General features: G+C 33.7%; 2 protein-coding genes across 2 annotated transcripts; both read left to right on the top strand.

Annotated features, from left to right (window-relative positions):
* Positions 1-774: 774 nt before the first annotated feature.
* LOC124922617 (xyloglucan endotransglucosylase/hydrolase 2-like) lies at positions 775-2007 on the top strand. The gene is made up of 3 exons (XM_047463340.1): positions 775-1098; positions 1222-1415; positions 1586-2007. Exons 1-3 carry the CDS (start codon positions 820-822, stop codon positions 1983-1985), a joined length of 873 nt encoding a protein of 290 aa, XP_047319296.1. The 5' UTR covers positions 775-819; the 3' UTR covers positions 1986-2007.
* Positions 2008-3909: 1902 nt separating this feature from the next.
* LOC124938760 (biogenesis of lysosome-related organelles complex 1 subunit 1-like) lies at positions 3910-8517 on the top strand. Its single transcript, XM_047479266.1, has 3 exons — positions 3910-4005; positions 8160-8363; positions 8428-8517. Exons 1-3 carry the CDS (start codon positions 3910-3912, stop codon positions 8515-8517), a joined length of 390 nt encoding a protein of 129 aa, XP_047335222.1.
* Positions 8518-21191: the final 12674 nt, after the last annotated feature.

The following is a 21191-nucleotide window of genomic DNA, read 5'->3' on the forward strand; positions in this document are numbered from 1 at the left end:
CTTTTAAAACTGATGTTATATAGGTATTTTCCTCCCTACCTAGTCAACGTTATCCGCAACAAGTACGAGCATTTTAATATTGTTATTACAATATTTTAAATAACGCTAAAATTTATTCATGCCTAGGACCGGAAGAATAATTTGTTAAAATAAAACGTTATACAACCGATTTTCAAAAGCCAAATTTATAAGTAGAGACCGTTTTTAAAACGAGTACGGAGGAAGCGCGAAAGACCTTTTCCGAGTATCACCAAACTATGAACTAAAAGAAACTTTGGCCAAATATGTTTGTACATATATGCCACTTTTATTGATTTTCATAAATCATTTGACGACCTGTTTCAAATTAATAATTTTTAAAATTAATTATGTTTAACTAATTTAAACAATGAATTTTCTATAAAAAAAAAATTAAATTGTAATAAATTTTTATATATATATATATTATTATTTTTTATTCTGATTCGATAATATAATAAATTTAATATCATTCTTTTTTTAATTAACTAATTAACAATTTAGTAGGTCTCCATAACGCGGGATTCTTCTCAATCAATCAGCTCTCTCTCTCTTGAAGTTGTTGTCGTTTTCTTCCCACCGTCTTTGAACACAGCAGCGAGGCCAGCTCTATCTTCTCTGGTTTCTTCATTTAACGCGTCCTACTCTCATAACCTAACTTGGTTTATTCTTATTCGTATTCATATTCACGTTTTATTTCCTTCACCTATAAAAGACGATAAACGGCTTATGCAACCATCACCCCGCATCACATAGTTCTGGTCTTCCTGGTTCGCTCAGATCACATAATTAATACACAATATGGCAAGCCATGGATGTTCATCCTTCCTTATGGCTTCTTTTGTCCTGACTTGCATGGTAGTTACTGCCTTTGCGGCCGGCAACTTCACGGATGACTTTGAAATAACTTGGGGTGGAGACCGCGCCAGAATACGCAACGGTGCCCAGCTTCTGTCTCTTTCCCTTGACCAGACCTCCGGCTCTGGTTTCCGCTCTAAAAAAGAGTACCTTTTTGGAAGAATCGACATGCAACTCAAGCTTGTTCCTGGCAACTCAGCAGGAACTGTCACCGCTTATTATGTATGTCTCTCTTAATTACCTCTTAATTAGAACTTATTTTATCTTAGTTTTTTTAAGAAGGGTTCTCTCTCTTGTGGATGTATGTATGATCATGATTTATCTTTATATATATATATAATATAGTTGACATCGGAAGGACCAAAGCATGATGAGATTGATTTTGAGTTCTTGGGGAATGTGAGTGGACAACCTTATACAGTTCATACCAATGTGTTCAGCCAAGGCAAAGGCAACAGAGAACAACAGTTTCACCTTTGGTTTGACCCTACCAAGAATTTTCATACTTATTCCATCCATTGGAATCTCCAAAACATCATGTACGTGACATCTTCTATCCCAACAACTTCTTCTAATTCTTTTTCTCTCATATCATATATATTTATATATTTAAAGTGGTTTTGAAAAACAAATTAATTGATTTAATTGAAGTACTGGGTGACATTAGGATGCATACACTCTAATTTAATGAAATTTGTGAACATTGCAGCTTCTTGGTGGACAACTACCCTATAAGAGTGTTCAAGAATAGAGAAGCAATGGGAGTTCCATACCCGACAAGCCAACCCATGAGGATTTACTCGAGCCTTTGGAACGCAGACGACTGGGCCACACAGGGTGGACGCGTGAAAACGAACTGGACTCACGCTCCCTTTACTGCGCTCTATCGTAACTTCAATGCATGTCTCCCTTCTTCCTCATCCTCTTCGTCGTGTTCATCTGCTGTCTCCACAAACGCACTCTCTGATTCGGACTCTGGAGCTCAGGAGCTCAATGCAATGGGCAGGAGGCGATTAAGGTGGGTGCAAAGGTATTATATGGTGTACAATTATTGTAGTGATCTAAACCGCTTCCCTCAGGGCCTTCCTACAGAGTGCAAAAGCCAATGAAGATTCATAAATTTGTTTCTGCAGCAAGTTGGTAATGGTTAAATTGCACTTTTTTATTGATTTATTTGTTGAGATTTCATTCCACTTATTGTTTGGTTTTTATAAAGCATTAAATAATGATTAAATTATATGTCTTTGTATGTTGAAATAATTATTTTTTGTTTTTGAGTATAATGTAATATCTTGTTTGAAAATATTCATTTTTCATTTAAGTAACTAAGTCGTCTTAAATTCATGTTTTATCATATTTAATGTTCTACATAATTTGAAGAAAATATTGTGCGTTCTCGAACATTAATAAAATGGAGTTTGGTTACACGTGAGAAATGACGGTAGCGTTATATTTTGTATGCCCATCAAATTATGGTTTCTATTATAAACTCTTAGTCATTTTATACAAAATATTTTTTACATTTCGTTTATATAATCCACCCTAGTACATGCAACTAAGGATAAATCTAAACCTCATAATGCGATTAAAGGATTGTAACAATTCATCCTTAGGCCATGCGTCTAGGTTGTCTATATGGTACGAAAAATAAATAAGTAAAATCGAGATGAATACCTATAGATGAAAGTGTGATCGAGATAAATTGAAGTTATGAAAGATAAGTTTCAAATAAGGCCTTAAGCAATTATATCCTTTTATAATTTTGTTAGAAAATATTTATTTAATCATTTTATATTTGTTTTGAATTTTTTAAAGTTATCAACAAAGTTTCAGAATGCAAGTACAGAATAAATATAATTATGGAATAACAAACGTGCCTTAGGTGAACAAAGTCATATTTGGCGAGAAATGGAAAAAAGATGAATGATTGGTATGGTGGAAAAGAAGGTGGTTGTTATGTAGAAGTTCAATGTTTGATCCTTGGCTTGCCATTTTTTTCCTTCACTACTTTTACAATCATCTGCTAAGAGCACTTCTGATTGCATAGATCAAACCCTCAAACATATGCACATGTTCTTCGCAATACTACATCCAACAACTCGTATAACCCAATTTCGATTTACTTACCCATGTTTTAAAACAAGCATACCAAGTCAATTAGTAACAACCAAAATACATGTTGCAATAATCCAATCCTCATTATCATTACATCAGGAATCTAAAAAAAAAATCAGATTGACATATTTAGCTTCACAACTCTTATGGACAGTGGCGGATCCAAAGGGTGCAAGAAGGGGCTTAAGCACCCCTGACTTGTGTAAAAAGTTTGGGTATAATTTATACAAATTAATTATGAATTATATATTTTTCTCTATATATAATTAGAAATGACAATTGTTACAAAGGTGTGGTGGTGCAGTTGGCTATAGCGTAGGTCTCATAGCTTCTATGAGTAATCCTGAGATCAAGAGTTTGAGCCTCTCTCACCCCATTGTTTTGAATAATGTGTTTTGTCTGGTTTATTTTAATAGTGGTCTAGCCCCTAAAAGTATAGATTGATTTTGAAATATACCCTTAAAAGTATGTTTTCGTGATAGATATTTTTAATAAGTTACATTTTGATGTTCAATTTTACCATTAAAACTGTTGTATTCATTTATAATTGCATGTTGCTGCAAGAAAATTTGTACTTTACTGTATAGTGTATAAGCAAAAACATCTTTTATTGTTTTCTAATAGCATTTTTTATTCGATTTTATATATAATAATAGGTTCTTGATACGATGATTCAAGAGATAAAAAATTGTTTTTTTAAATCAACTCTCGGAGATACTTAATTGCATTGCTTGTTTAAATCCAAATGACTCATTTTCTCAATTTGTTATTGGTAAGATACTCTACCTTGTTGAACTTTATCCGGAGAATTTTTCGTTAATTGACCGTATAGTACTTGAGAATCAACTTCAAACTTATATTTAAAATGTACGAAATGAATTTTCTATAATTCAAGATTTAGGAAGTCTTGCTAAGAAGATGGTTGAAACTGGAAAACATAGAGTTTTTACATTGGTATATTGGTTGATTGAGTTAACATTGGTTTTACCTGTTACGACTGCTTCTGTTAAAAGGGTATTTTCTGCGATGAAAATTATCATAGTGTTTTGTCTGGTTTATTTTGATAGTGGTCTAGCCCCTAAAAGTATAGACTGATTTTGAAATATACCCTTAAAGTATGTTTTCGTGATAGATATTTTTAATATGCTACATTTTGATGTTCAATTTTACCATTAAAACTGTTGTATTCATTTATAATTGCATGTTGCTGCAAGAAAATTTGTACTTTATTGTATAGTGTATAAGCAAAAACATCTTTTATTGTTTTCTAATAGCATTTTTTATTCGATTTTTGTATATAATAATAGGTTCTTAATACGACGATTCAAGAGATAAACAATTGTTTTTTTGAAATCAACTATCGGAGGTACTTAATTGGATTGCTTGTTTAGATTCAAATGACTCATTTTCTCAATTTGATATTGGTAAGATACTCCACCTTGTTCATGCCCCCACTGCTAATAATTACAGGAATCATCCCATTCAATGTGTCCACGTTCAATCTCCAAAATGCCCTTTTTTTTGTCTTTGGACTTTGCGGGGCAAATTAGACACTTCTAGTTAATGGCGAGGCCTTGTAGATTTCTTGGTGATTCCTTTGATGTGGCTTCAAACGAAATCTCAAAGGGTGATCCTATCAGTTTTGGGATATTTATTTTTGAGAGAAAAAGATGTTGAACGGCTCTGATGAAGAAAAATATCCTTCTACATTGGTTATTGAAGAAGAAAACGTGGGTTCCCAAGTTTCCTTCCTCATGATGACATTTCTTTTAATTAAATGCCAAGCAGACTTATGTCAATTGCCTATAAATTAAATGGCAAGCAGCTCTGTTTGGTTGATCGTTAGGCCTTGTTTGATTGCAGTTTTCCGTCAAGTGGAACAGGGTCCTTGACCTAGTCAAGTGGTTTTTTTTTTCAAGCAAAATAATCAAACCAACAATAATATCAAAATTATAAATTTTTTAATTTATTTATTTGGTTTGGTTAACTTTTTGTCTAATTATTTATATATTTTTCAAATTTTATTTAAACAGTCCAAAATTTAATTATTTAACGTCTTGCTCTTGTTAAGTCGAGTTCTTCTCGACGTAGACTTTTGGGCGACGAATCTTGTTCAAAGATGAGACTCATCTCTCTTTGAAATATTTAACGTCTTGCTCTTTCTAAGTCGAGTTCTTCTCGATAATATACTTTTGGAAAATGGATGTGTTTTGTCCAAAGATGAGACTCATCTCACTTTGGAACTCGTTTGACGTCTTAATCTTTGCTACGTTAAGTTCTCCTCAAGATAAAGTCTTGGACGGCATTTTTTGTTCAAGGATGAGACTCATCTCACTTTGAAACCGTTTAATTTCTTGCTCTTGCTAAATCGAGTTCTTCTCAATGTAGACTTTTAGACTATGTGTCTTGTTCAAAGATGAGATTCATCTCACTTTGAAATCGTTTAACGTCTTGCTCTTGATAAGTCGAATTCTTCTCGACACTAGACTTTTGGAAAATGGACGTGTTTTGTCCAAAGATGAGACTTGTCTCGCTTTGCAACCCGTTTAATGTCTTTTTATTTACTAATCACGACTAGTTTGACACTCATTTCAACTTTCACTCGCCGACCTTCTTAGATCTTTGAAACTCGATCATAGGGCCTAGTCATCCCTTGACTTTAAAGGATTAACTATAGCGCTCTAAGACTCACTCACTCTTCGTGGCCTAACCTTAGAAGAGATTGCACACGATCTTTCCGATTTTTGTTTGTTTTATTTTCTGTTTTAATGAGAATGCTCCTAGTTTGAATTATGTTTTTTATTCTCTTTCTCTATTTTTTTCATGGCGATGGTGATGATGGATTTTTTTATCTGTCATTTTTGTTCAACAAAATTCCCCTAGTGTTGACTTAGAGTTTTATTATATATATTTTTTTCCAAAGATATCTTTAGCTTTCAAACGTAAAGCCTCTTTCTCCTTTTTTTTGCTTGTTTGTGTTTTTTTTATGTCATTTTTCTTAACAAAATGCCCCAAGTATTGATTTAGAGGTTTATTTTTATTTTTATTTTTCTTCTTATTTTTGCAATGGAGGAATGAAGTTATACTTGTCTAGCCCTCTAGTTGTTGTCATTTTTTTTTTCATTTTCACTAATTTTTCAAAAGTTGGATTCATCCATTTTATTCGTGACTATTTCAAAAAGAGACCAATGATCGTTGCATTTCATTGACACGAAGGTCAACAATCATAAAACGCTCTTTAATGCCAATGATTGCTCTGAATTTTCTTTTCGAGTGATTTTATTTTTCTCAAACATCAAGAGTCGAAGCTTTTCTCACGCTCAACTAAACTGTTTTATCAAGAGGCTCATCCATACTTTTGGAAAGTTTTGCGTTATGACCTTTAGGCTTCATTTTTTTTCTTATTTTACATACGTGTGATGTATATGATAGAATCAAAACATTTTTGTTATACCCTTTAGCAATCAAGACAATAATTTAGTTGAACAACAAACGATGATTTCAATATCTCATTCTCTATGAGTATGGACTTTTTTATTCTTTTTTTAGATTAGGGTAATATCTGATATAATCAATACATTTCTACTCATGTCATTCATATCAGCCAAATCGAAAGTTTCAATGAGTAATAAATGGCGATTTCAATCTCCAAACCAACACAATCTTTTACTGTTATTATTTTTCCGAAGTATTCAAGTTCTCACGCATGGCCATCATAAGTCACATCTCTTTGATAACTTGGTTTCAAGTTTAAGTTGTGAATTTCCACGAGTATCACTTAAAAAATTATACATTTTAAGCGTTTGTATGACTTAAGAGAGTGTTTATTCAGATATCATTTGTTCAAGTTTCAAAAAACACATAGTTCTTTTTAAAACAATCATCAAAGTGAATGCAAAAAAACGCCTAATTAGCGACGAATAATTATCGACGTTTAGTTAGCGTCGAAAATATGTGACGGCGATCGCGACGATTTAATCCACGAAAAACATAAATCGTCGGAAATATTAATAAATGAAAAAAACTTCATCACAATAAATAAAGATATTTTACCTATGATCAATAATCATCCCTAAATTTAAAGGTAAATTTCCGTAGGAAAATCAGTCAATTAATTTATACTATATTTTGGATTAAATTTACGACGAAAATGTTTAGTGTCGGAGTTTTATTTAGTTTGTCAAAAATTCCGTAGAAAATATTAGTGTTCAAAATTCGTTGTAGATTTTCGACGGTCGTTTCGACGTTATATTTAACTTTATTTTCAACATTCATTTTTATCATAAATTTCATTGTAAATGACAAACATTTATATTTTCTAGGTTTAGAAAGAACAACATAATGAAGGCTCCAGTTTCTTTATGTTTTGTTGAGTTTGGAGATATGGATATAACAGAATCATAAACGTATTTGTGTTGGTCACGTCATACGTTCTCCATTACAAGATCCAAAATCGATCGATTGTAAGTGTTTCAACCGATCGATTGTTCTTCGTTCCAGCCGTTATTCTTCAATCTAAGGTTAATCTCATAGTGGCTTGCTGGCTTGCTGATTTGATTGCTTGGTGTTAGATTATAATGGATTGGTCTTTTAACAGCTTAATAGATATCGGTTTAATGAATGCAATGCAAGTTAATTTTGAAGGATTGAATAAGTTTAATGCATTCTTGGTGTTTGTTAAAATGATTTTAAATAAGTTTGAACTTATTGATGCCCTCATTTCATTGTTGATAGGGTTAATAGAATCTAGCTGTTCTTAAAATGATTTTGAAGCCCCATTTCATTGTTATGTGTTTAATGCAATTTGGGTGTTTGTTAAAATGATTTGGAAGCTATTGAACCCAAATTTTACAGTTGATAGGTTTAATGCACTCTAAGTGTTTGTTAAAATGATTTTGAAGTTATTGAAGCCCCATTTCATTGTTGATAGATTTAATGCACTCTAGGTGTTTGTTAAAATGTTTTTGAAGCTATTGAAGCCTTGTTTCATTGTTGATAGGTTTAATGCACTCTATGTATTTGTGTAACATTTATGAGATTAATTGATAGGGCTCCATATAGTATGTAATCCCTTAGATTTATTATATTAGTTAATATTAGTCCCCTAAGTTGTTAGGGTTGATAGCGTCTCTGATTTCTGAGTTTTGTGATGTAAGATTGTTACATAGAAGGTGAAGAAAGAAGCGATTAAGAATTCGGTGAGGGTTTCTGATCTGCTAATCGATGCCGTCAATGGAGGCGTCCAAGAAGCATTCATTTATGAGAAGCGTATCGAGCTCGAGACAAGGGCTTTAGCAGCATCAGTTGTGCGGTTTGGGAAGCAGACCGATCAGTGGCTTGCTGCTTCTCATGGAATCAACACGGACTTGAAGGTATAAGTTATTGAATCATGGAATGGAATTGAATTCAAATGTTGAAATTTGATTGATTGTGCAGGAAATTGGAGACTTTGAGAACTGGATGAAGACGATGGAATATGATTGTAAGAGGATCAGTGATGCAATATGCAACATCTACCAAGAGTAATCTCTTACAGGCAAGATGCAAAAACCTAGAGCCTATTGCTGTTATTATTATTATTATTGTTGGAGCTTTAGTTGTTGATGATGATGATTTAGTTCTTGATTTGTTTAAGTTCGCTCATTAACAATGGTAAATAACAGTATACCAGAATTGCTTGTTTCTTCTCTTTATTGTTTGTCACTACTATTACTACTAGCTATACTTGTTTTTACTTCTTGTATCTCCAGTTCTTCATAACAAGTGTGTATTGCTAAAACATATTAGTCATTGTAAACGATGATTCTCACATGAAATAGAAACCCATTTAAACAAATTTTTTATTTCTTATAGAAATTTTGGTTATATTCTAGGGCTTCTAAAGATCCGGTCCTTATATTTGGAGATTTAACTGAGCTTATCATTTTGCATTTGTTGATGAATAATCTTTAGCTGCTATTGGAATAATACAGGTATGTCCATCACTATTTTTGATTCATTTGTAATAATTGTTACAAATTTCTCATGAGAGTCTATCCAAGGTAATTTTAATTAAATTTTTTGGCAATTACAATTTTGTCAGAATAATATGAGAGAAAATCGGCTTTGGATGTATAGCAAAATTTTACCAGATCGTCGAGGATTAACTAACGAATTTATTGAAGGGGTAGAAGAGTTTATTCAATTTTCTATGCACAATGCTAACAGTATGAATGTAGGAAATATTTTGTGCCCATGTAGAAAATGCAGAAATCGTAAATTTCAAGATTCAGAAACTTGTAGAGTCATCTTTATCGTAGTGGTTTTATCGAGAACTATTATACGTGGGTATGTCATGGGGAAGCACCAACTCAGTTTGTACCGTTTTCGGACGAAATTAATGTTGAACCAAGTTATAGCGTTGACGATATTAATTCGTACCATAGAATGGTTTTCAATGCTGCATCTAGTTATGATCCGCAAATACAAAATGAAGGTGCGAGTTCTTCATCTAATGTTCCGGTAGATAAACCTATTGAAGGCGGCAAATTTTGGGAAATGTTAAATGTTGCAGATCAACCTATTTAGTCAGGTCACCCAAGAGAAACAAAATTATCAGCAACTGCGAGACTTATAAGTCTTAAATCTGATTACAATTTATCTGAAAGTGCAATGGATGACATTATTGTATTGTTGCGCGATCTAATGCCAAGTGACAACAACTTGCCTAGAAATTATTATACTGCGAAAAAACTGCTCAAAGATCTAGGTTTGCCGGTTGTAAAAATTGATGTATGTGTTAAAGGTTGTATGCTCTTCTGGAAGGATGATAATCTAATTGAGCATTGTAAGTTTTGTTTGCAACCAAGATACAAACAAAATGAAGTCAACTCTACAAGAAAAAACCTTGGAAACAGCTAATATATTTGCCTTTGACGCCAAGGTTACAAAGGTTATACGCTTCAAATGTAACAGCCGAACACATGACGTGGCATGCGCAACATGATATTGAAAATGGTGTGATGTGTCATCCTTCAGATGGAGAGGCGTGGAAATCATTTGACCGTAAATTTCTAGAATTTTCAATCGAGAAACGCAATATTCGTTTAGGACTTTGCGCTGATGGATTTTCATCTTTTGATATGTCTACATATTCTTCTTGGCCGGTAATGGTGACTCCATACAATCTTCCACCAGGTATGTGTATGAAGACACAATACATGTTTCTTTCATTGATTGTGCCCGGACCATCAAATCCAAAAAAAAATTGACATATATATGCAACCATTAATAGAAGAGATAAATAATTATGGGTGGAAGGTGTTCCAACATTTGACATATCAAGTGGACAAACATTCAATATGAGAGCGGCTCTTTATGGACGATAAATGATTTTCCAACATATGGAATGTTATCTGGTTGAAGTACTGCTGGGATTCATGGATGTCCTATATGTATGAAAAATTCAAAATCGTTTCGACTGAAATTTGGTATGAAGCCGTGCTACTTTGATTCTCATAGACAATTTTTACCAAAACAACATCAATTCAGACGAGATAAAAAAATTTCATTGAAGACCGAATTGAGTTGTCACCTCCCCCACAAAGACCGAGCAGTAATGAAATATTGTCAATGGTGTGTGATTTGCCCACGGCTCTAGAAAATCCTAATGACACGCCTTCAGATTTCGGTGTGTTGCATAAATGGACAAAAAAATATTTTTTGGGAGCTTCCTTATTGGAAACATTCTCTCATCCGTCACAACCTCGATGTCATGCATATTGAAAAAAATGTTTTCGATAATGTCATTCACACCGTTATGAATGTGAAAGGAAAGACAAAGGACAATATCAATTCGAGGAAAGACTTGTTTCTACATTGCAATCCTCCCTCGTTGCATGTGCATCCCGATAGTAATGGTCCGAAGCCTAAATCTATTTATACGTTAACCAAAGAAGAAAATCGTATAGTGCTTGAATGGCTTAAAAGTCTAAAATTTCCCGATGGTTATGTGTCAAACATTGCAAGATGTATTGATTTTAATGGATGCAAGTTGAGTGGATTGAAAAGTCATGATTGTCATATCTTTATGGAACGATTGATTCAATTGCTTTCAAAAAATTATTACCAAATTTTGTGTGGGGCGCGTTGACAGATTTGAGTAACTTTTTTAATGAACTTTGCTCAACAACATTGAGTATTTCAAATATTGAAAGAATGGAAGTTGATATTCTAGTGATTCTTTGCAACCTTGAAAGAATATTTCCTCCATCATTTTTTGACTCAATGGAGCATCTTTTGGAGCATCTTCCTTATGAAGCTAAAGTTGGAGGTCCCGTTCATTATAGATGGATGTATCCATTTGAAAGGTACACAATATATTTTATTTTACTATGTATATTATTTATGATTTATTAATAACATGATAATTTGTTAAGTTTTTACATCATTTAAAGAAGAAAGTGAAAAACAAATCGAAAGTGGAAGCCTCAATTTACAATGCTTATCTTGTTGAAGAAATATCCACATTTGCGTCACATTTTTTTGCACCACACGTGAATTCAAAAAGAAAAAGACCGCAAAGGAACACAGAAGGTCCAATTAATAGTTTTATTCCTACACATTCTATATTCAATTACCTTGGACGCCACGGTAGTGGTTCTAAGCCTCGATATTTAAATGATGAAGAACTTCGAGCCGCACATACATATGTTCTATTAAATTGTCCTGAAGTGGATCCGTACTACAAGTAATTTTTTTATAGTGTTACTAATTATTACTATTATTGTAAATGTTAATTTACAGGAGATATTATAATTCACTCGAAAGAGTGCATGCAAATCAATTAGATCGTGTTGTTGCCGATAATTTTGCTAAGTGGTTTTCTTCACAAGTAAGAATTTAAAATAAAGCTCTCATTATCAATGATTTGTAACATATTAAGAATAATTCATTATTCAATTTCAGATTCTTATCGATCCTATTCTTGTTGCCGAAAAAGGGTTGCTTTATAACCTTGCATGGAGTCACAATAGCCCATCAACGAGTTGACTTATGTATTTCATTAATGGATTTGTTTGGCACACTCGAGATATGGATCAAACAAATCTTCAATGAACAGTGGAGTATGTGTGCACTCTGATCATGATTATTATGGCTTTTTAGATAAAATTATTGAATTGGAGTATCTAGGTTTATATCTTCGGGTAGTGTTATTTAAATGTTCTTGGTTTCATCCCATTAGAGGAGTCAATGTTCATAAAAAATATAAATTAGTTGACATAAATCCTCTGCAGCCATACAATAAATATGAGCCATTTATATTAACGCAACAAGCGGTTCAGGTGTATTACTCTCCTTATCCGAGTAATAGGAAAGACAACACACAATGGTGGGCTGTTTGTAAAGCCAAGGCTAGAACTAAAGTTGAGGAGCGTTGGACCGAAAAAGCATACCAACAAGATGAAATGATAGGATCATTTGACATTCCAATTTATGAAATTGCACAATTGTGTGATCCTAATGGTGCCCATGATGATGAAACAATTGATAACTTTGACACTAATGTCCATGGAGAATTACAGTTTAATGATAATGAAGATCGAAGTGAATACGTCGAAGATGACAATGATCTATTTGAAACATGAACATGTAAGTAATTCCTTATTTTAATATATGCCCTTAATTCCTATAAAATAAGTGAGTAGTAAGTAATAACAATGTTATTATGCTAATGTTCAACAGGTTTCACTTGGAAAAGTTGGTAGACATATTCTATTATGTGGCAATTATTCGAGAAAATAGTTTACTTAAAGTTGGTGTTATGTCCTATGTTAAAGTTGATGATTATGTTCTCTATTAAATATCTTGTGAGTTGCTTTTATTATTTTACTTGAATTTGGTGTTATATTTCATAGTACAATTGTTGTAACTCATGTTTGAACTTCATTAAATAGATAAATATTTTGATTGCTTATGGATATTTGGTTGTTTGTTTGTATGTAATTAGTAATTCAGTTTTGATCATTACAACTGATTTATTTATAAAATGTAACAAGATTTCATTTAGTAAAAAAAAAACTATTTCAATTTGTATCAATAAATTTAAGACTTATTTGATTATGTTTTTTTTGAAATTGATAAACTTAAAATAACTTCAATGTTAAAAATTTAATCCCAAAATATTAAACTGTTTTAATATTAAAATCAACCTATTTCAATTTATTTTAAACATGTGAATACTAGCTATATAATATAGAAAATTAATTTATAAATATTATAAAATAAAAGATAAATATATTTAATGTTGGCCATCGAAAATGATGTGAAAACATAAATAATATATAGTATAGAAAATTAATTTATAAATAATATAAAATAAATTAATATATTTAATATTAGTCATCGAAAATTACATGGATAATTTAGTACGTCAAAAATTACGTAGATAATTTAGTGCGTCGAAAACTCCGTGGATAATTTGGTACGTCGAATATTATGTGGAAACCTAAATAATATAGAATATAGAAAATTAATTTGTAAATAATATAAAATAAATTAATATATTTAATATTAGTCGTCGAAAATTACGTAGATAATTTGATGCGTCGAAAACTCCGTGGATAATTTGGTACGTCGAATATTATGTGGAAACCTAAATAATATATAATATAGAAAATTAATTATAAATAATATATTTAATATTGGGCGTCGAAAATGATGTGCATAATATATTTCTCTAAACTTTCATTCGCGCCTGTCATTTCCTCTCCTTCACTGACTTTTCCCTCCCTTCACTGATTTTTCCCTTCTTCACTAATTTTCCCTTCTTCACTGATTTTTCACTTCTTCACTGATTTTCCCCTCTCTTCATTGAATAAGCATTCGACAGTCAACATTTTCCCCTCTCTTCATTGAATCAGAGTTTTTTCAATTAGCATTCGAATGATAAGCTTCAATCACTCCTTACTATTTTCATGTTTTAGAGTTTCGTTGTTCGTCGGCTTTGAAGATCTATGTTTTCATTTTATCAGCATTCGACTCGACCTTCAATCAACAGTTGTAAAAGGCATCTCTAAGATCAACGATCTAACTTCATCTCTACCAATATTGTCACATAATATACAGTTTACACCATCTTCTTCTTAGATAAACCAAAATCACTGTATTGTTAGGGTTTAGATATGGATGGTACTGTATTACTTGTTTGCTATATAACTTAAGACTTTGTTTGGATATAGATATCTCATTTGCTTCATTTGAGAAAATCTTTATGTGATGAACTTCTCTTTTCTTTGTCTTACTCATATTTCAATAAAATGGTAAAGTTGATGGATGTGAAGGAAGGAAACTGTCATAATTTCCAGAGGTTGGTGATATTGAACGCTACAGCTAGGAAGTTGTTAAAATAAAACTATATTGGATCCATTTGGATAGCTAAATTACATTGTACTACTACAATCACTTAGTATGTATATGTATGAAGAAGAATGCTTGATTTGATTGAAGAAAGTGATAAAACATAGATTAGATTGGGAAAATAGGAAAATATATGTGCTTCAAGTAATCAAATCATTGAAATAAGAACACATAATGCTTCTATAGCCATGAAAGGAACCAAAATCCCTACTCATATCATAATACATGTAATCACTCTTTTTAAATTTGTTAATTTTTGTTTCTGTAACGTTTGGTCTTCGTCATAATTCACTTTGAATGTTCTAACTGGTTTAAATAATGGATGTTCTAAAGAGATTGAGTAGTAACTGCCTTTCTTTTTCTCTTTTTCAATTCCCGGTTGCTTTTTTCCAGAAGACGAGTGGTGTTGGTGCGCTGTATTGGAGGAAGGCTTTGCTTGTAGATGTCAGTCATTTGGTAATTGATTTGATTTGATTTCTCCATTGGTTGGATAGCTTAGATATGTTGGAAGACCGTTCTTGTTTGGATAGCTGTATTAATGGAGTTGTAATCATGAAAAAGTGTAATGATTCATATTTTTTTTACATTAATGATTTTCATGTGCTTACATAAAGATGATGTTGATTATTTATATTAGAGTAAAAGCATGCCAAATAATTCTTTACATAACTTTCTTGATTCTGCATATTTATATTATTTATTTTTTCCATGAAGATTATGTCTGAAGAGAATACACAAGATACATGAATTCCATCTTTGTCTTCATATGCACAAAGAAATGATATTTCGGAAATTCAACCTAACGGACTTAAGTAAGTGTTTCACATTTTTATAAATTTTGAATATAAATAGATTATATAAGTAATTTTCTCTCCATTGATTACACTCTATTTTTTATTCAAATATAATATATTTTGTTTTTAATACTTTTGATAGCTTTCTACCGGATGTTACGAGGATATTGAACAAAATGATAACATCTTTATGGCAAGGTGGTCCCTATATTAATTGGAATGATGTGCCACTATAAGTTAAAGAATTATGGTGGCATCAATTCAATGTAAGTTAATTTAATTTTGTTTTCTTATAGTAAATGAATAAAAATATGTTATAATCTATGACAGCTGCGTTTCAAATACGATGAGATTCACACATCAGAGATTCGACAAATATTCAATAGAAAAGGGGGTGAAAAAATAAGGAATGTTGTATATCATGCGAAACGATGTAACAAAAAGCCATGGTTCGTTTCTGACCAAAGTTGGGAAAAAATGCAAAGTACTTTCGCGACTCCTGAATATGAGTGTAAAAGTAAAAAAGCAAAAACAAGTCGGAAAGCGAATTCTGAGGAATCTATGGGGTCCATATATTGTGGAGGATCCATAAGTATTCAAACACATAAAAGACGGCTTGTAAGTTTGTTAATCTTTTTAATTAGTAATATCTTTTGTGAATTAAATCATATAAATATCAATTTATATTATGTTATATATTCTCTTATCTAGTAAGTGGAGTTAGGAAGGATACCAACAGTAATGGAGACTTTTATGCGTACATATCAAAAAAAGAATGGCAACTGGAGTGGCCCACGAGCTGCTAAAGTAGATGTATTAAATTACTTTTATATTATTTCAGTTTAAGATTGTTTTAAAAAAATGAATCATATTTATTTTGAACAATATTATTTGTATGTATTTTTAAGAAAAGTTTGTGGAGCTTAACGAAGTTAATGATAGTTGTGACGAATCTAACAAAATGACAAGCGAGAAATTATGGGTTATAGCTGTGGGTAGCCCTAAAAAAGGAAGAATATTTGGCATGGGCACGGGGGCAAGCTTCTGTTTCATGAATCAAGAATCTTTATCTTTATAAATCTTAAAAAAATTACAGGATTAGAGGATACAATACCAGAGTTGAAGAAAAATGATGAAGAACGAAAAGAAGAAATGAAAAAAAAAGATGAAGAATTGATTGAGGAAAGAAGGAAAACAAAGGAAGAAAAGATTCAATCGGATGTTGTAATTGCTGCTCTTCTAAAAGGACAAGAAATTATGCAGGCCCAAATGAACGAAATAATGACAACATTTAAAAGTCGGAAGAAGTGACAACGATAATGTATGAATTTCAATTTTACTATGTTATTTATTGTTTCTATTTTGAAGGTAATAAAAACATCTTTATAATTAATTTTAAATTTGATTTAGATTGATTGCAGTTTCGAGCTTTTGTTCACTCGTCGTTGATATATGTTTGAAGATGAAGCTTTGTTGAATTTCGTTGATATATGTTTGAAGATGAAACTTTGTTCAATTTCGTTGATATATATTTGAAGATCGAAGTTGTTAGATAAAATTAGATCGGTTAAACAAAACTTAACAAAAACAAATCTCTTGTGTAGGAATAGGCAAAGAACTCAACCGGTCAAATTACTCAACCGGTTAAGAAACTCAACCGGTCAAGCAATCAAACCGACCAAAAACCTGACCGAACAAGAAAGACAAGATCGGTCAAATCAGAAGGCCATAATCATTGAACAGTCGGTCAATTAGAAGCTATGGAAAAAACGGAAGTCATCCGGTTAACATAAACAACCGACCAGCACAAATAGATACTTCGGGTATCTGTTGAGAATGATACCGAAGGAACAGACTTAGTATTGCCATATTCATACAAGTCTAAGGACAGTCTGCAGGCTGCAGAAGACCGTCCTACAAGATCTTTCCACTCCAGGATAAATCAGAAAGGCAATCTTTCAGGTACAGGCAATTGTCCAACCGACAGTTGCCATATTAAGTAAAAGACAAACCTAGCCGGTTTGACCTCCACACTGGAAGACTAGACCGCCAGGTCTGAAGACTAGACCGCCAGGTCTGAAGACTAGACTGCCAGGTCTGAATCACTGAACCTCTGCTCAACCAATCAGATTCAAGGAAATGAAATGTGACCGTTGGCACATTTCACCTATAAAAGAAGGATCTGGAGAGGAATAAATGCGGTTACAAGTTCTGAATTTTCTACAGCCTAAGTAAAAGATTGTGTTCTATCTCTAGAAAGCTTAAACGCTTATTTGAAGTGTATTTACAATTTCGATTAAAATTGTACGGGTGTTATCGAGCAGGAAATAAGTCTCGATCGGATTGTGTTTGTATTCCTTAGTGAATATCCTTCTCGCGGTTTCGAGAGGAAGGGGTGACGTAGGAGTTTTATCTACGAACATCCATAAAAACATGTCTTGTTATTTACTTTCCGCCTACTTTACTTTCTAACCGATCTGCACTAACCTACTAATACCGCTCCAACCGATTCAACATCACCTAAACCGAATTACTAAGCTCCAAAACCGACCCAGCAATCTCCAAACCTGTCTTATTCAAATCCGGTTCTGTTTATCTCGTGTGTGTGCTGCTTCAACCTGAAACAAACTACTTCCGCGCTTGAACTCGGTTCAAGGGTTTGTGACAGTTTGTGTAGTATTGAAACCCCGGTATTAATCTCTAACCAGATTTATCACCACCTTTGAGTGAGACGCGCCGACCGGCCAGACCCAGGTTCCCTAGCCGCGACCTAGATCCTAACAATTGGTATCAGAGCAGTTAGTTTCAATACTCAAGCAAGCATGTCGTTCGATAGGCCCCCAATGCTAGAAGGTGACGACTTTGCCAACTAGAAGGCACGCATGCACCTGCATTTAATCACCATGGATGACGAGATGCAGTTCATTATAGCTGAAGGACCGATAATAATTGATAAAGACAGAAAGGATTGGACAGCTGAAGATAGGAGAATAAATAATCTGGATAATCATGCCAGAAACCGCATCTCCAACGGTTTGGACAAAAACACGTATTGCAAGGTCAGAGATTACAAAACAGCAAAGGAAACATGGGAAGCAGTGATTCAGATTCATGAGGGAAATGAAAGAACCAAGGAAAATAAGATAATGGTGGCTACTCAGAAGTTTGAAAACATCAAGATGAGACCGGGAGAAACAATGAGAGAATATAGTGACCGGTTCACAAGTGTGATAGACGAGCTAGCAATTCTTGGCAAGAGGTATGACAACAAGGAAGTCATCATGAAAGCGTTAAGATCTCTTCCAAGCGCATGGGACATAAAGACAATGGTGATGAGGGAATTAAACTGCCTAAACCAAGATGAAGCTACACGATGTATTCGAAGATCTTAAGGCATATGAGTTTGAAATGAGATCTAGGACTGAAGAAGAAGTCTCAGCCTCAACCTCAACTAGAGCATTGATCACATCCACAGAACCGGTTGCTCCTGCACCGATCAGAACCGCTGAACAGTTCACCGAGGATGCCATGGCAATGCTTACACAGAAATTCGGCAGATTCATGAAGAGAAGCCAACCGACAAACAACTATAACTACGGTGATAAATCTAATGTTAGATGTTATAACTGCAATTGTTTGGGACATTTCAAGTGGGAATGCAGAAAACCGATGAGAGATGATTGGAAACCGGACAATCAGAATAACCGAAATAATTATCAATAAACCGGTGAAAGAAGTGAAGTTCAGAAAGCACTGATAGTCGATGATGGAGGAAGCTTATGGGCTCACAGTGACAGTGATGATGAACTCACATGCCTCATGGAAAATGAGGAAAAGGTATTTAACTCTCCTTGTGAAGAATTTACTAAAGATGAGTTATTTAATGCACTAAATGATATGGTAGCAGAGTATAAGAACCTATTAACACTATTACCCAACTTTAGAGCCGACCCCATAGTACCTACCTTGATCGAACCAAAGACCATACACCCTGATGAAACCCTGGAAACTGAGGCAGCAATTGAACTATCCTCTGAGACCGAACAGCTCAAGGAGCCAGTTCAAGAGTTGACCGAAGAGGAAAATGCCCGAATTCAGTATCGAATGGCCGTATGGAAAAGATCTAGTGAAATGGTAAACAGAATGTGTAGTTATAAAAGACATCCTAAGTGCAAGTTTGGTCTAGGATACAAAAACAACAGATCCAACAACCGGAATCACTTCGACATCATGAGGCTCACAAAGGATAATCTCCCCTTTGTAAGTTTTGTCAGAAGTTCCTTAACCGTTGAAGAGGAATTAAGTGCCTCATATCCGAAAGACAAACTAATCTATGTAGGTTCAACTGATTCTGAGAAATGGATTCACCCTGAGAAAAGGAAAGCTAACCGGTTCAAAAATAGGGAAGCCAACTCACAACCGCATAGGACAAACCAAAGATCATCCCCACATAAGGCCCTCTTAGGAAAGCAGAAAGACTCCAAACCGAGTGCAAGAAAATTAGTTAAAACCTTAACCGGGAAAGTCGTCCGACTTGTCAAAGTCTGGATACCCAATGGACTAATCACTTGTAGACCCAAGTAAATGTGGGTACCAAATAGTTGTAAATATGTACATTTTACAGGATATGAAGAAACGGCTAGGAAACTCTGAATGGTACTTGGATAGCGGTTGCTCCAGACATATGACCGGAAACAACAATCTTCTAACCGACATCAGAATAGAAACCGGTGCATTGATCACCTTCGGTGACAACTCAAAAGGTAGAACTGTGGGCAAGGGTAAGATTGTCCATGGTAACTTGACAATTGATAATGTACTCTTAGTCGAAAACCTACGTTTTAACCTGCTAAGCATTAGTCAAATGTGTGATGCTGGATACACTGTAGAATTTCTTAAACATGCATGCTTAGTTAAAAACTCTCAAGGTATCATACTGCTAACCGGAAATAGGTTAGGAAATATTTACAAGGTAGATTGGAAAAATAAAGTAGAATATCTTGTCTGCATGATAGCTAAAACCGATCAAACCTGACTGTGGCATAAAAGACTAAACCACTTAAACATGAAAACCTTAAACTATATACGCGGTAAAAAGTTAGTCGAATGAGTTCTTGGCATAGTGTTTAATAAGGATAAGGTATGTTCAGCATGTCAAATGGGTAAACAAACTAAGTCAACCTTTAAAAGTAAAGGACACATTCAATCTAACCGATGCTTAGATCTTCTTCACATGGACTTATTTGGACCGATTAGGGTCGTCAGCCTAGGAGGTATGCTTTACACTATGGTAGTTGTTGATGATTATTCTAGATATACATGGGTAATATTCTTGCCATCCAAACGTGAAACCGCATCAAATTTGATCACACTGCTTAAACGTTTGCAAAATGAAAAATCAACACGCATTAATAGCATTAGAAGTAATAGAGGAACCGAATTTACAAATAGTACTCTAAATGCATTCCTTGATGAATCCGGTATTAGACACGAGTTGTCTAGTGCTAGGACTCCTCAACAGAACGGCCTGGCCGAGAGAAGAAACCGAACTCTCAAGGAAGCCGCACGGTCCATGATAGCCGATTCGGGCATTGCCCAGAAATTCTGGGCTGAGGCTATCAATACCGCATGTCACACACAAAACTGGTCTCTGATCAACAAGTTTCACAACCAAACACCATATGAGGTATACTTTGATAGGGTTCCTAACCTTAGGTATCTTAAGATTTTCGGTTGTAAATGCTACATTCACATAAATGGCAAAACCTATTTATCTACTTTTGATGCAAAATCCGATATTGGGATCATGTTAGGTTACTCAGCAGTTAGTAAAGCATATAGAGTGTATAATACTAGAACTTTAACCGTGGAGGAATCACTTCATGTTGTTTTCGATGAATCGGTTGAAAGAAACACTGCATCATGCTTTGATCTACACAACAGATTGGAAAATAACAATATCCATTCTGATAGTGAAGATGAGATTCCGGTTTTTAGACGGTTTGTCCA

The sequence above is a fragment of the Impatiens glandulifera genome, chromosome 1, assembly GCF_907164915.1.
Source record: "Impatiens glandulifera chromosome 1, dImpGla2.1, whole genome shotgun sequence".
Taxonomy (NCBI): domain Eukaryota; kingdom Viridiplantae; phylum Streptophyta; class Magnoliopsida; order Ericales; family Balsaminaceae; genus Impatiens; species Impatiens glandulifera.

Coding starts and splice junctions, on each gene's coding strand:
- LOC124922617 (XM_047463340.1), top strand. CDS start 820: ATGGCAAGCCATGGATGTTCATCCTTCCTTATGGCTTCTTTTGTCCTG. Junction 1,099..1,221: donor GAACTGTCACCGCTTATTAT/GTATGTCTCTCT, acceptor TATATAATATAG/TTGACATCGGAAGGACCAAA. Junction 1,416..1,585: donor TGGAATCTCCAAAACATCAT/GTACGTGACATC, acceptor TGAACATTGCAG/CTTCTTGGTGGACAACTACC.
- LOC124938760 (XM_047479266.1), top strand. CDS start 3,910: ATGGTTGAAACTGGAAAACATAGAGTTTTTACATTGGTATATTGGTTG. Junction 4,006..8,159: donor CGACTGCTTCTGTTAAAAGG/GTATTTTCTGCG, acceptor ATTGTTACATAG/AAGGTGAAGAAAGAAGCGAT. Junction 8,364..8,427: donor GAATCAACACGGACTTGAAG/GTATAAGTTATT, acceptor TTGATTGTGCAG/GAAATTGGAGACTTTGAGAA.